Source organism: Pogona vitticeps, chromosome 5 (assembly GCF_051106095.1).
Source record: "Pogona vitticeps strain Pit_001003342236 chromosome 5, PviZW2.1, whole genome shotgun sequence".
Classification (NCBI taxonomy): Eukaryota; Metazoa; Chordata; class Lepidosauria; order Squamata; family Agamidae; genus Pogona; species Pogona vitticeps.
Genome location: NC_135787.1, coordinates 76699011 through 76715748, shown reverse-complemented (window position 1 = coordinate 76715748; position 16738 = coordinate 76699011). Strand labels below are relative to the sequence as shown.

The 16738-nt window shown below is 40.0% G+C and overlaps 1 protein-coding gene and 1 long non-coding RNA gene across 4 annotated transcripts in view; both read left to right on the top strand.

Moving 5' to 3' along the window:
- LOC140707498 (uncharacterized) overlaps positions 1–16738 on the top strand; it is a 93046-nt gene that overhangs the window by 14796 nt on the left and 61512 nt on the right. The window lies entirely within an intron of this gene.
- The window catches only part of DTHD1 (death domain containing 1), a 49600-nt gene that overhangs the window by 5652 nt on the left and 27210 nt on the right, over positions 1–16738 (top strand). For 2 of the 3 annotated variants that reach the window (XM_073001123.2, XM_020786172.3), the window contains exons 2-6: positions 2678–3052; positions 8756–9527; positions 10466–10796; positions 12935–13114; positions 15997–16241. In XM_073001123.2, coding sequence (XP_072857224.2) covers positions 2678–3052; positions 8756–9527; positions 10466–10796; positions 12935–13114; positions 15997–16241 — 1903 coding nt within the window. The remainder of the gene's footprint in view (positions 1–2677; positions 3053–8755; positions 9528–10465; positions 10797–12934; positions 13115–15996; positions 16242–16738) is intronic. The other variant, XM_073001124.2, reaches the window with a different exon arrangement.

Here is a 16738-nt window from a genome sequence, read left to right as displayed (position 1 = left end):
ACACCTATAATTCCCACCCAGCCAGCTATGTCGGTGTATATGGTATTTGACTAGAACCTAGCTGCTAGACAGCCCAATGGTCTGATTTTGTATTAAGGCAGCTTCCCGTGTTTTACTATCCAAAAGCTGTTAGTCAAATACAGCTGAAAGACTAACAACTACCGTAATGACTAACAAATTTTATTTGGCATAAGCTTTTTTGAGTTGTAATCTATTTCTTCGGATGCAGTCCACAAAAGCTTATATCAAATAAACTGCTTTAGTCTTAAGCTGCCATAAAGACTCTTTGTTGCTTTTTTCTGCAAAAGACTTATTAAGGCTCTCTCTCTGAAAATACATTGTGTCACTGTGTGTTAAGATTGTTATTCATCACAGAAGTAGAACTGACAAAATGTTGCTGTGTGTCCTCACCTGCTAATAGGCTGAGGTTCCAGTGAGCCAGACATGCCCTCCAGGATACTGTTGGCTGTTAGGGAGTCAGGCAAGCTAAAATGAGGCTCTGTTTTATTGTCTTCATCTGATGTGCTTATGGCTGCATTCCACTTTAGTGGTTAGGTTGACTGGGGTGGCAACATGCCACCCTAAAGTACTATGAAGCAAAGCTCATAGTGAGGGATGATGAAAATTATAGTCTAGAAGTGCCGTGAGGGTCACAAGTTGGCTGCTCATGAATTAGATGAATAAGCTAGAGCACCATGCCCAAAGAAGAAGTAAGCTCAACAAGAAGTAGAACTTGGAAAAGTTCATTTTTATTTATTTATTTATTAAATTTATATACCGCACCATCTGGCAACCAGGCCATCCTGGGCAGCTAACAACAGTATCAGGAACAATATTAAAACATGATAAAAATAATACATAACCAAATAGGGTAAATTAAATTAAAACAAATGGCAATAAAGGTGGTAAAAAGGGTGATGGAGAGGATGGCAAAAAGTATGGTAAATAGGGAGGGTGAGATCTTAGTGCTCCAGGAAAGCCTGGCGGAAGGGCCAGGTATTCAGTACTCTTTTGAACCCATCCAGCGAAGGTGCCAGGCAGATCTCAATAGGCAGGTTCCATAGGCGGGAGGCAACCACCGTTGTTCTTTCCCTCTGGGCCTCCTTCGGGGGTCAAGGCCCTCAACCGCCTTGCCTGTGAAGAACTGGTATTATGGACAGATCCAGCTGGGAGCAGGCATTCTGATAGGTACCTAAGTACTAAACTGTTTAGGGCTTTGAATGTTATCATCATAACCTTGAGGTCGATGTGGAAATGAACCGGTAACCAATGAAGGACGGCCAGAGTGGGGGAGATGTGCTGGAATTTCTTCACCCCAGATATTAATCTGGCCACCGAATACTGGACCAGTTGAAGTCTCCGCATCAGCCTCAAGGGTAGCCCCACATAGACAACACTGCAGTAGTCTATTCTTGAGATTACGAGGGCATGAATCAGCATTGTGAGTGCCCTTGCATCCAGATAGGGATGCAGCTGGGCAATCCTCCAAAGATGGAAATGGGCTGCCCGGACCACAGATGCCACCTGGGTTTCCATGGTGTGATCTGAGTCCAGGCAGATGCCCAAGCTGCAAACCTCATTCTTCATGGGAAAAGTCACTCCCCCAAAGGAGAGGGAGTTTCCCAACCCATTGATGCCAGGGCCAGCCATGTGCAAGATTTCCATCTTGTCTGGATTCACCCTCAGTCCATTTGCCTTCATCCAATCCAGAATGGTCCCCATGCAGCATTCAAGGGTCAGAACAGCATCCACTGCACTAGGAAAAAATGAGAGGCAGAGCTGGGTGTCATCAGTGTACTGATGACACTGGTCCCCAGAACTCTGGATAGCCTCACCCAGTGGCCTCATATAGATATTAAATACTATTGGCAAGATGATCGACCCCTGCGGGACCCCACAATTGAGGATCCATGGGGTGGAAGTAATCTCACCAAGCTGCACTCTCTGGGGACAGTCCTCTAAGAAGGAACTGAATCATGCCAAAGCAAGACCACTGATTCCCAACTCAAAGAGCTGCCCCAGGAGGAGACCATGGTCAACGGTATCAAAGGCTGCTGAGATATCAAGGAGGACCAACATATTGCCTCTGTCGGCCTCCCTCAGGAGGTCATCCTGCAGGGTGAACAGTACTGTTTCTGTACCATGCTGCGGCCTGAAGCCCAACTGTAATGGATTGAGGACATCAGTTTCCTCCAGGAGGGCGTGGAGCTGATTGGCCACGCCCTCTCGACCACTTTACTTATGACAGAAATATTGGTGACGGGCCTATAATTCCCATTTTCGTCTGCCGCCAAATTAGGTTTCTTTCTAATGGGGCCTTTTTGGACTGTAACTCCCAGGACCACCCTGTCAGGATGACCAGTGTCTTGTTTGGCTGGGGATTCTGCAAGTTGTCATCCACAAAAGTAATTTTTAATAAGCTTTTCAAGAAGCATTCAAGACTTCAGTACATGCTGCTTTAATTGTCAGGACATGGAATCAAGTGGTTTACAGAAAGCAATTAAGGTTTAAATGATCAAAAGAATTTTATATCATCATCATTTATCTTATTGTAGTTCAAGTATTGTTTGTACTTCAGCGCTACTGATTCTGGGAAGGCCACACCTGTTTGTCACCTAGTAACTTTTCAGTGTCAACAGCAACTCTGTTTCATTGTGAAGTGCTTATTTTTCAACAGGACCAATATTCCTCAAGCAGTGTTTCTCAGCCTTTGCAATAAGTAGCCGAAGCGGGGGGAAAACCTATTTTAAAAATTGTTCTTCATCTGAAAAGAAAGAACATCGGTCTGAAATGGAAGCTGCGGAGGCTATCGTTCACCCAGCAGAAATCTTGGAACAGATCTGGCAGCATAACTTAAGTTTAGAAAATGCTTTTCTCAACAGTGAAGGGAATAAGAACATCGCAGAATATATTCCAAAACTGATTCCTCCCCTTTTGCACCTTGTGAAAACCCTCAGATATCAACTAGAACAGACAGCTAATATTCTTCAAAATACCAGCCATCTACTTACTACACTTCATGGTAAAGGCTGCAAGCAAGTTTCAAGTCCAGGCAAGTAATAATGATAGATTTGTAAAATAGGGCTACATTCTCCATACCTAGGAGTCAATTTTCTCCTTCAAATACACGGAAATTCCATCTCTCAGTGCCTCTGTGTATGTTTGTATTTGTAAAGTAGGTATGATTTGTTTCTCAAGTCTTTCATAGATTTTAATCATTCAAGATCCCATATTTATTTGAAAAGTGTTTCAAAAAAGACAGTGAACTCACACCATTCAAAGCAAACTGTAGGTCCAGATGGACCAATGCCTGTAACCAGAAATTTTGTAGGGTGTGTTGGACTAAAATGTACAGAGGGAGATGGTTTCGTAAGTAAATGTGGAACAGCAAAAACCTGAATTCAAGTTAAGGGATATGTTAATATTTCAAAAATTTGATAACAAGGCCAATTAGACTTGTCAGTTTTGAATGCAGATCCTGCCCTCCTGCCTTTATGATCTATTCATTCTACAGACATGGCAACTAATATCTTCCAGGCTTTAAGAAAATCATTCCATACCTATCAATCAGCAAAAAGGAATGGATAAGAGGATTTCTCCCTCTGATCATCTGACAATTCTTAACAGAACTTGTTTTGCCAGTCACCCAGTACTATGCTGATCACTAGTCTTGTGAACTGAGCTGGGATCCATTCAAGTAAAATACTGCCATTAATGATTTCCCTTTATATCATGCATGCAAATGCCAACAGCTGTTTTTAGGGGAAGCAAATTCAGATATGAGATCTTTACCTGCTTCTATTATTTTGGAATTATTTTTGATCATCAGCAAGCACATAAGTAACTTTGATCCGGGTTAATATGATAAGCATTATTTATTGGGAAAAGAAGTCCTAACCAAAGATTAAAAAGTGAACAGCTGGGATGAAAGGAGAGATGTTTTATGGATGGCTTCTGTGCTTGAAGATCAGTAAGGAGAGGAAAAGGCTAAATGGCCAAATTCCAACTATTAATCCTAGCTTGAAGAGACCTACTGAATCAGTGAAACTTATATAAACATGGACTTATCAAATTATATGGATTCAATATGTCTACTCTAGTTCATAGGAACAATTAGATTTATCCCTATGAATAGTGTTCTGAACAGAAGAAAGTAAGCATTGAGCTCAGCCAACAAACTTTATTGGGATTGGTGTTATTTATATTTTTTGTAAAGGGACAGGAATTAGAGATTAGTAGTGACATTGCCACTTGATGAAAATTATTCAGGATTACAAAATGTGGACTGTAACAACAACAAAACTGAGTAGTGGAACACCAAATTAATTAATGGGAAACAAGTGTACAGTTAAAGGGAAAGAATCCCAGCTTCACATAAACACTTCTAGGGGGGTGAAATGGTAGTGACTGGTGTGAAAATATATCTCAAGGTTGTGGTGGATAGTCCCCTAGAAACATTAACTCAGTGTCTGATAACCATGAAGCAGGCATATTTCCAGAATTTTACATATTTATAAGGAACTTCCCCTTGCAGCTATGGTCCTGTTTTCACAGGAGTTTGTTAAGAAACAAAACTTGTGAACTACAGTACTTGTTATAAAAAGTGTTTTGAGCCTTATCGTATACACTGTTTGCCCATTTAAAGATCTACAGAATCTGAATCATAGAAGACCATGAAGGACAGAATGAATTATATAGAATTTTTTTTTCTTTTATACATATTGTTGGCTCTACAGTGGCTTATAAATTAGGGTATTTTGAACTCCAGTGATATTGTCTGGTGGGTCAGAATTACTATTAGACAGAATGAAGTAGCCCTCTCTCAGTCAGCAGAATTTGGGTTTCATACGTGTATGGTTGATAATTGTACAGCCAAGGATGGGGAGAAGTGCCTATAGGATTGCATTGCACTGTACTGTATATTATCCCACTTTTCCCCCTTATTTCCCAAATGACTTGGCAAGCTTTTGGTACTGTGCATTTTGATGGGAGTGAGAAGAAATAGGAGCATTTGGTACTCTGCTTAGGTAACAGAGTGTTATGAGTCAGCATGAAGAATCTGGTCAGCCAAAATATCCTCTTACAGCTTTAGGCCTTTATTCATTTTCTCTCACTTTCCCTAAGGACTATGGTGGCTCAGATCATATATGACATTCTCCAAAAGGCCAGCAGATGGCTCCAAAGACATAACAGGAGTACAAAATGCCGGCCAGCTCTTGCAAACTTACACTAACTCCCATAACTGCAGCCCTGTTTAATTGTTGTGATTAATGAAAAAGGCTTTCCTGTAAGAAATTAATGGATTTTCTCCATCTCATTGTCCATGTTTGATCTTGCATTATTTCCTTTTAGGGTTATTACTAGTATTCAGTTTCCTTTTCCAAGATGTTTCTCAGCAGATTCCTTCTCTCTCTGCATCTCTTTATCTAAAACATTTGTCAAGAGAAAGTGAGATAAGAGATGGGAACATAGTCTACCACTGTATTTAAATACTGGGCTATCAAAGTCAGCAGGTCCAAGCAAAAAAAGGCCACAAAAATGATACCATAGGATTCTGAGGGAAATAAAGTGTTTTGCTTTCTATAGTCTGTAATGATATCTTGAATGTTTTTAATACTGTCTTGCTAGAGAGGATCTAAAAATTACAAACCAGGGTCTGACTGCACAGGCCTCAGACAGATGTCTCCATGAAGTTGCTGTGCAGTAAGATACAAGAATGTACATGCACTTAGGTACAAGGATGAAGTACAATATACTGTAGCTATTTAAGGCACAATTCCAAATAAGCATTTATTTTTAAAATCAGGTGGTTAGACAAAGTTTCAAATGTTGATTGAATTCCATTATTAGTCTAACTTTTATGATATCTTACCTATGATGGGTGTGGGTGATCACGGAACAAAGGAAAGCTAATTGCCTTAGAAAAAGAACAAAGGAATCGACAATGGATGTCCGAGCCAGCAGAGCCTACAGGCAATACCCTGAAAGCTCTTTTATTTACTTAGCATGATTACCTAGTGTGTTGTTAAAATTCAGATGATACTGGTTACCTAATTTTAACCGGGGTTGGCTGAAATAACCCTTTGATCTTATGCTCTACCTCTAAGCGAAAGGGCAGAATAAGGGGTTACCCTGCCTGCTGGCAGTGCCGCTTCCTGCCAGGAGTGTATGCACGTCCCTAGAACAGAATGCAGCTACAACCTTTAAGCAGATGTTTCCCACATTCCCCCTTTTTCTTGCTTTTTAAAGCAAAGGCATATATTCTTTTATATATTTGCAAAATACATATAAATATTTTTTGTGAAGGCCTGAGGGTGAAGCTTTGAGACTGGTAGTTGTTATGGAAAAGAAGGCTGGTATACATTGAATAAAACAACAGAAACTTATAAGGAGTATGAGGAGCATAATTCCAAGAATGAGAACACAACACAACAGCGTCATGGAGTTCTCATTCAGCTGTGAGATAATGGCTGCTAGAAGAGTTTCAGGAGTTTCCAGGATCTGCTGCTTATTTAGAGTTCTTTTTGCATCATCCCTCAGTGTCTTTATCATCCCCCAAATAACTTTGGGCTGAGTGCCTTCAGGTCGGGCCAGGCGCTTCTGGCGATGTGCAATAATCTGGTCCCGCTCCAGAGCCATCGCAGGGTTACTGTAAATTCTGGAATCAGGTTCTGCAGGTTGTGATGCCAACACATTCTTCCCACGATATGGCCTCACACACTGAGCCGGGATCCACAAAGGGCCTGTGGGAGTAAGCACAGAAGCATAGCCACAACCCCATTTTAGTAGAGGGGCTGGACCCTCCCACTGAGGGTCAGGAGGTTGCTTAAAAGTCACCAGCTGCCATTCCATGGGGATTTCTTTATGAAAGTGTTTCTCTACTGGCAAAAACTCATGCTGACTTGCAGATACAGTTAAATGATTTAATGTGAACAATGCTATTGATACTACATCTGGAACACCTTGGGGCTTAATCCCTCTGTTTTTTGTTTGTTTTGAAAGGATAAATTTAAAAGTGCGGTGTGCTCGTTCTACAGTAGCCTGTCCTGTGCACTTATAAGGAATACCGTGGGAAAGTCGAATGTCACATTCATTGCAGAAAGTGGTAAAGGCATGAGAGGTATAGGCAGGGCCATTGTCTGTTTTTAAGGCTTGAGGCCGGCTCATAATTGCAAATGTATGGCATGACGAGAGGTCTTGCCACGAAGAAGGGTAGCCCAGATGTATCCTGAATAAGTATCAATAGTTAGATGAACATAAGAAAGAGGAGCAAGGGTAGGAACATGAGTGACATTAATTTGCCAAAGCTGATTGACATCCATTCCTCATGGCTTAACAGCATCAAAAGGAAAGGTAATGGGAGACATGGAACAGGAAGAGCAGGAGGAGACAATGTTTCAAGCTTGAAAAAGCGGAATAGAAAATTGCTTATGGAGTTGTTTAGTACTCTGGTGAAAAAAGGAATGGCTGTCAATAGGGTTGGAAAAGAGGGGACACAAGGAATGAAGAGCAGAGTCTGCATGATGATTTCCTTCTGAGATAGCATTTTGAAATCCAGTATGAGATTGAGTGTGATCTGCAAAAATGTTGTGATCTGGCAGCAAGGAGGTTTTTTGAAGTCAAAAACAGAAAATAAGGAAAAGTCAAGAGCAGGAGAAAGATAGGCATGTGACAGATGAGTGAGAAGGTTAAATACATATTGAGTGTCTACAATGAGATGTAAAGGTTGATCTTGAAACATTTGAAAGGCAAGGATGACAGCAGCCAGTTCTGAACACTGAGCAGACCTCTGAATAGAAGTAAAAAGGGGTTTCCAAGTTCCAGGAGGTTGCTGAAAGGTAGCCACGTCTCTGGTAGGCGCACCACTGGTAAAAAACGGTGCATCAAGGAGAGGAGTAGCAGAGAAAAGAAAGGAGAAGCGAAAGGGTACTTGCTGAATGAATGTTAAGTGAGGATCTTTAGGTGGATTAAAACGTATATCACCAGTACAGTCTGCAAAAGCAATTTGACAAGTCAGTGACATAGACATTGGTCAGCTTTGGAAATAGGCAAGTAACAACAGAGAAGATTCCAAACATTAAGACTCAAGGAGATTGTATTCCAAGAACAATTGAAAGACCAACTACTCCCATGCCTACTTTAATGGAAAAAAACAACTGAAAAATGCATGCAGGTAAAATTGAGTAGAAGTCTTTGGGCTGTCCAGGTAGGTTTACTCAGATCAGAACAGTCATGTCTGACTATTTTCTCTTAATTTATTGACTACTAAAAAGGGTGTGTGTCCTCTTCAGGAGAGAGAGAAAGAGAGAGCATATTCAAATTTTATATCATGAAATGTTTTTCAATGTATGAGATACTGCTTCAATCAGTAAGAAAACTGAACAATCAGTGAGCCAAAAGTTTACAAAGCGATTTTTAAGCAAAAAGCAGTGGTTGGGTGTTAGTAATGGAGAAGAAGGATGAAGGGCTTAAAAAAAAGGAGTACAATGCCTAAAAATTATAGAACTGCTGTGTTGATTGGAAAGGAATGATGCAGGGATTCATAAAAAGACATTTCTTACAGACATTTCTTCTCTAGCCTTCTATAAAATACATAAAGATTTTTTTAAAGGGAGTTGTATGAGTGATTCCTTGCAAGCTGAGCTCTGGTATCAGAGTAGGTAATATTTGGGCCTTCAGATGTTGCTCTCTCATGTATTATATCTAAATTTTAAAAATTGTTATACATGACACATGTCTTTGTTTGCTTCTTCAGAGGAGGGCAGCCTTGCAGACTGGCTTCTGGGATTAAGCAAGCACATACTAGATTCTGTTGGATACCTTGGAGAGTCACAGAAAGGGTTGCTTGAAATGAGCTGTACAAAAGCAGATACAGTTGAGAAGGCCCCATGTATATTTGGGAAATCTGATGCCAGCAAAGAAAAAGTAAAAGGAAGTATGCAGTTAAATGTACCTGTAAATCAGCCATTCTACAAACCTTTATCCATGAAGGAAGGAAGCCAGCCCCAGCTGATGGAAGACGAAGTGGTAGAGAGTGAAACTATTATATCTTTACATGAAGAAATATCTAGCGAAGAACAGAGATCTTCAGTGCTTGTGAAAAATGGGAATAAAAATACACCAGATAAAGCGGGTAGAGGACCAAATAAGGACAATGAAAAAAGTGATAATTCAATAAAATCTTCAGAATATATTGGTTTGGAAGATATTCCAGGAAATAATGGGAACAATGTAGTTGTATCTAGGCAGCTGGAAGCCCACAGGATAAACTGTCTACAGATACTTCCTCATCAAGAACAGCAGACAAAGATAAAAGAAATTCAGGAGCAGGGAGAAAATGACAATCACTGGCTAATAGAAAAACCAGAGAAGTGCAGTAATCTGAGTCAGGATAAAAGTAGTGGAATCACACAATGTGACCAGGAATGTTCCACTATGTTAAAAGATGTACCTCAAGCTACTTCCACTGATCTACCCACTAGTAACCTGAAGGAAGAAGACCATGGAAATGACTGGATATACAAAGAGTAAGAGTATATGGTCTTTCTTTAAAGCCTCTTTGCAGCATTAGGGTACAAAGACTGGTTTTGATTTTACATAAGATCTTTTTTCTCTCCTTCCATTCCAGGAAGAGTAGCATTACTCCCTATATCCAGGTTTATGGAATGAATGGTTTATGGAACTGTGTTCTAATTAGCAAGTGATGGGTCAAAGAATTGGTGGCTCATCCCACCAGTGTTAGTATGAGTTCCCTGTCAGACTATGGTCTGACTATACATTTAGCTTCTCCAAATATACGACAAGATGCAATTAAATTGATAAGCACAGCCATATCTGTGTTTGAAATTTTAGAGTCAGTGCACAGTAGAAGAATTTCTGCCAAGCCCAAAAGCGCAGGTAGGTCTGTCAGTTCCTTCTTAGGGGATGCAGTAATCGCCAAAGTTCAGGCCCACGGCTCTAGCAAACCATTATTATATGTGAAGCTAGACGTGTCATGGAAGAGAGAAGTCCAGTAACTGAAGGTCATATTTCATGTCATGGTGTGTGTCTGTTTCCCTTTTATGACATTATCTGTCAAGGCACACATATCTTTCATAGCTACCTACTCCAAAAATTAGATATTAATACAAAACTGTGTTAATCTGTCAATGACTTATTTCAAAACAAAAGCAGGCTAATTTGCCAAATGCAGCTTGATACAAGCTTGTGTTAGAATAACAGTTATCTCTCCTACAACCTTGTCAGACCAATCAATATTTTTATCCTGCATATAGATAATATTCAAATGAGGGGTGGGGAGCAGAGCTGAGGTCAAGAGAACAGCTTACCCAGTAAGATCATGGAACAGTGAGATTCAGGGGCTTTGTGATTTACAGATCAGCCCTTATGTTTAACCAGCTGCTGCACATTGGTCTCTCCACTGCTGTTTACCATAAATGTGGACAATGTTGTATTTTGCCTGCAGATTTCTTGTGGAAGTAAATGGTGAGAGTGAACCTGAAGTGGCCTGTTCTGTTACAGCCCCTTGCAGTGTCCTAGAAAATCTAATAATCAAGATTGTCAATGATTTAAGTTCATTGGTTGTGGATGATTCTGAAGAGCTAGTTAGCAACGTTGTCAGTGCTGAACCTCCACAAGATGGCCAACCAATTGTTTCTCCAATCATCATTGCAATCCCATTTACTTCACGTTATAGAGGAATGTACAGAGATATTATGGTGAAGGTGACTGACACAAACTTTCAATCATGCTATTTAGCTCCCATATCTTTGGAAGGACACCAAGGAAACTTCAAGGTCAGTGTACTAAGTGGGTGCTAAGAGTTTGAACCAACCATGAAATTTGATTCAGACTTTGATTTGGAACTCAGAAAATAACCTTTTTTTTACTCAATCCATTTGGAGGTTGCCTGATTATGCTTAGGCCCAATTTGCTACTTTGATCCTGATATTTCAGTCTTTATGCCTCTATCAATTAAAACTGGAAATCAAGAGATGATTGAAAAATGTAGTTTTTCAGATGAACTTTGCAAGAATGGTAAACCTCTCTCCCATAATCAGCCTAACAAATACAGTGGTGCCTCACTTAGCGAGCGCTCCGTTTATCGACGAAATCGCTTTGTGACGAACTTTTTGCAATCACAAAAGCGATCGCTTTGTGATGTTCCCTAAGGGGGAATTTCACTTTGCAATGATCAGTTCCCGATCATCGCAAAGCGACCATTTTCGCATAGCTGATCGGTGGTTTCAAAATGGCCACCGGGTAAACAAAATGGCCACCTGCTGTTTTCTGGGATGGATTCCTCGCTTAAAAGGCACCGAAAATGGCTGCGCTATGGAGGATCTTCACTGAACTGTGAGTTTTAAGCCCCTAGGAATGCATTAATCAGGTTTTAATGCGTTTCTATGGGCTTTTTAATATCGCATAGCGATGTTTTCGTTCAACAGCAATTTTTGCTGAACGAATTAACATCGCAATGTGAGGCACCACTGTAGCTATATGTCTATGATATTTTCCGGGTCAAGTGATATTAATTTTTGCTCCCAAAAACGCATTAGGGCTTATTTTCAGAGGATGTTTTATTTTTTTCATGTACAGCAATCTACATTTATTTAAATACAGTCATGTTATCTTCTGATTGCTGCACAATGGTGGAGGGCGGGGTTTCACTTAACTAGGGCTTATTCTTGGGGTAGGGCTTATATTACGAGCATCCTGAAAAATCATACTAGATTTTATTTTCAGGTTAGGTCTTATTTTCGGGGAAACGGGGTAATATAATGTGTAGAATGGCCTCTAATCTTCAGTCAATCAACAAATGTCCTGTTTTGAGACTGCACCCACCCACCACACACACACTAATTCTCACAGCAGACTTCCTTTCATTAGTGGTAGAAACAAGCACATAAAGCTTCAAATTCCACCTGTTTTCTAATTCATATATTAGATCACTACTTAAAAAGAAAAAAAGGACAATGCATTCTACAGAATGACACAGACCTTTTTCTTACATACGTCTACCAAAACATCTGGAAAAAGAAGAGTTCAGTTTGCTATTGCTTCTTCTCACCCCATAATGACATGAAGTGATAAAAGAACATGGGCAAGTTCAATTATGTTCTTTCTTTCTTTTTGGCCATCTTACAGACCAAATATCACTCCAGTCTTGGGAGATTCCTGAGAAAAATCAGCTGGAGCCTTTTTTTTCCTTTAACAGCTCTCCTCAGGTTTTCTCACAGTGGTTTCAGTAACATTGAAAGACTGAATGAGGACAGCCACTGTAACTTCTTATAGTGCCCTACAGTGCCTGATGAAGGGTCACTCTAATTACTGGCAAATCAAAATGGAAGACTGCAGACCCAGCTGTGATGCAGAGGGGTCAATGCAGGGACCACTTCAGATAAAGTAAGTAGCAAGAGATGACACCCTTCCAAGGCTGCTTGCTTGCATCAGTTCTGTTGGCTTATTAATAAACTATGAGAGCTGCTGCTGGCCTCCACACCAGGCCAGAAAGACCTTTTCCTCAACAGACAGGTGAAGTACCATTTCAAAAACACAGAAGCTTTTAAAAACATACCAGAGTCATCATGAACCTTGAGAAAATAGCACTGTGTGAGAAGTAACATTTTTTGACAGAATAAGTTGTTTACAACCCATGAAGTGAGAGTAGCTTTCTTCTCCTTTTCTCCTGTCAGGTGTAAGTATCTTCACTGATATATTGCCAGTGATTCCACAAGAAAGCAGTACATGCCTTTGTGGTAAACTGTGGAGTGGCTATCAGATAAAACTCCCCTAAACCCCAATAGGCAAAACAGACTGTCTCACTGGTTGTAATGTTCCTACTAATTTCTGCTCATATCTAGGGTCACTTTCCAGGTTAGAATTTATAATCTGTTCTTAAGTGTAAGAACTTGCATTATTGTCTTTCATGCAGGGGACATTTGCTGAAGTCAAAACTTGCCAGCTTGGCATTTTTTCTGTGGTTTCATGTTTAAAGAAGGAAACATTCACCATTCCAAAGAAAGGTATTTTGCGGAAATTAAGTATGGATCCCAGAATTTCGTTTTCCTGTCCCCCATCAACGTTCAACTCTCGAGTTACCATGCACCTAAAGGTATGTTTGAAAGGTAATTATTGAAAATTGTAGGAAATTCTTCATTGAAAAAAAATCACATGCATGCTGCTTTGATGTTTCGTGTACTAATCTGCTGAGAAACAGACATCTGAATTATTATTTTACTCAGGACAGGTTTTCATATATATGATAGCCATTTGGTGACTGCCATACAAGGTAAGGACTTGCATGTGTGAAATGGCCATCCCAGAGCAGACACTACAGACATGGCTTTTGTATAACCCAAGCCAACATTGTTTTCATATATCAAATTCAGAAACTTATTTCTGGCCAGCTAAAGATATTTTACTGTCTGTGATGAAGCAACAAGTTACGGCCCTCGCCACAACATCACGGTCAGCATTGCCCAAGGCATCTGAGCAAATTTGTGTACTAAGCAGCTCCGTGGTACCCAAATCAAACAAATTATTTTGGCACCTGATGCAACAAACACTTTCCCCCCTCTGTGGTAACAATACAATGTCCATAAATTCTAAACTGCTGGCTCCTTTTTAAAGAATTCCTGATATTAAGAAAGAGAGGTGCTCAGTCATCTTGTCTCTGGGTGGCAGCAAAAGCCCAGGAAAGAATATTTAGAAGCCTGATAATCACAGACCAGTTCTAGCGTGATTGCATTTATCCAGGAAGAAAAAACTAGATATATTCTTTATTAATGCTGCTGTTTTCTGTGGAAACAGTTTCATAGATCTGTTTGTCTGTATGTCTCAATCATTTCTTTGAGAAAGGTACCAGAAGAAAACAGAGAGGAAGACAACTCTCATAAACTGTATCTGGATAAATGAGTGGAAGTAATGGAAAACAAGGAAAGGTGTCCTGTGTAACACATTACCATTGGCTTTATATATTCTTTCTTCCTGTATTCATGTATATAATATTTGTTATTTGATTCTAAAACTTCGGTGTGTGTGTGTGTGTGTGTGTGTGTGTGTGTGAGAGAGAGAGAGAGAGAGAGAGAGAGAGAGAGAGAGAGAGAGAGAGAGAGAATATAATTTGGTGATGGGATGGCCATTTTTTACAAGTTCATTGTATTGGCTAAAAGTTGTCACAATTTTTTACCCCTTTTGTCTGATTTATTTAGACTTTAAAATATATTTTAAACAAAATGTTAGCAACACATTCCTTGCAAAATAATCAGGAACATTAATGCTTATTCAATGTATATTTTAGAAGGAATGGGCAGTAAAGCATGGCATCAAATTTTTTTAAAAGTGAAGTTTAAAAAAATGCTTATTTTATACAGCTTTCTATGGCACACTTTTGAAACTTGGGAGCAAATTGGTAAAAACTTTGAAAATTGATGCTTCCTGCTTACTAGCAGCAGGTTGAGGCAGAGGATCAAATTTGTCTCTGGAAGTTCTATCCCTGTATTACATTGATTGCACCCCATTTCTCAATTTTATCTCACACCTATGAATACTTCTCATGCACTTTTAATACCACTGTATAACAGTAAGCAATAGCTAATGCAGCTGTTATGTAAATATTCCCACCTCTTGGTGGGCATTTCATTTGTAAAACAGTAACAGACCATTCTATTCAAATAAACTGAGTTGCGTATTCAGGGTTTTGTGCCTGTTTTACAATTTCTTTTACAGTCACCCGTGGACAGGGAGCAGAAGCTGTTGTTCATTCTGTTCTGCAGATCCCCCCAGGAACTTAGTCCCATCTGCCATAAAGATGCAGGGAACTGCTCTGTGCTCAGCTGGGAGATTCCCTTTTGTACACATATGGAGCATTTCCTTCCTTATAGAAAAGGGAAGCCCCTGCCTGAGCTTCAGAGCAGTGGGTCAACATGGTCAATGATCACAAATAGCTTCTTTTCTAATGAGGTTCATCATGCATAATTCATGCAGCATGAATTATTTTGAGAAGATTGCTGTCTCATATCACAGCAAAGACCAAATTTGTTAAAACTGTAAGAACTTAATGGGCTCCCATTTTTTTATCAAAGCAGTATATACAAAATCAGAGCTTGAAAGTAGTTTTTGGCATATAATTTGTACAAATACACACACACCAGCCAACATAGGTTCTGACCCTGGTGGCTGGAGAGGTCTGGGAGTTGTGGTCCAAAAAGTAATTCTTCCACGTTCTGACCACAGTAAATATAATATAATAGTTTACTGGGTGATGATCCTTGATAAAATCTCTCTCTCTCTCTCTCTCTCTCTCTCTGGTTTCGTTTGACCTCAGTTCCATGTAAAAGACCAAAGCAGGGAACACATGATTGGAATGAAAGAATTTGGAAGAAAGCTATTTATAGAGTGAGATGCTGCTGCTCTAGCTATTTCTTTTTTCTTCTGAAAGTGGTCCTTTGGAAACATCTGGTCATAGGCTTCAGATAACAAGAATTTGGATGGCAGAGCCACATTCCCCACTGTACTTCCTTGACAGGAGCTGGATTTGATGATCCATAGGGTCCCTTCCAACTCTGCAGTTCCAAGATGATGATAATGATGAATGTCTTGCTTTGCGGTACCTATGTTCACTGATTGCCATGTTTGGCTAGACCTTCATCCCTCTCCCCCAAAGTGGGTTCCACAGTACTGCCCTCTTCTTTCCTTGATTGTGATAGCAGGCAGAGCAACATCAATTTTTCCAAAAAAAATAATAATAATTCCACTGTGTGGAAATTTCAATGTAGAGTATCAAACATAGCCATCTGAATTCCCTCACCAAGAGAAATGCTAGGTCCAGCTGTCAGTAGCCAGGAGTTTGAATAATACGTAGCCCCTTGAAGGCTTGAGTCATTGACAACTGCTCGACATTAACCACCCCCTGACACCAGGTCTGATTGGCTGGACTGAATAATAAATAGTGATAATGACAACAGTGACAATAACAATAATAATTACACACAGGTGCAACCTGTTGAGCCATCTGCAATTTCTCTGTTAAAAACAAAGAATGAGATGTATCATTCAGTAGTGTCGACAAGCCCTCTGGTGCATCTGCAGCATCCTTCATCCAAGCCTTTCAACAAATCTGTCACAGTTATTCTCCCTTGTCCTCCAAATCAAGAAAAGAAGACAGAGGGTGATGAGGCAGATCATGGGAGAGTGAGCAGTGCTTCTTTACACAGAGTTACAGCTATGCATCATTTTCGGTGAGAAATAATTAATTACTGTCTACTAGAAAATTAAGTATATGTTCAATTCCCAGTCATTTTTTGCAGACACTCACTCTGAAGGACAGGTTACCTTTTATGCCTGATACAGCATCTACATCTGCAAGCTGCCAGCAGGCAACCTTTGAACCTCACCCCCTGGCATATTTTTGCTGCCACCTCACTTCCTACCACCATAAGTTCCATCACAATTTTTGCTGAAAAGTAACATCTATAGTCCCTGAATACTGTGTATTCCAGCATAATTGCTTGGTTTGTTTGTTTCTTTGTTTGTTGTCATAGCAATATTGGCGGCAGCAACAGATTGCAAGTGGTGGGCATGCTTGTTTGGTTTCCCCCCGTACCTTGGAAATTGCCCACCCTTGGTCTCCATTTGAACTCTGTCCTTCCACTCTGTAATTCTTAGATTCATTGCTTTTATAGCTTTATGTTAACTGCATCCTGAAGTACAAATAACTATTTCCACAGTTAAGGCA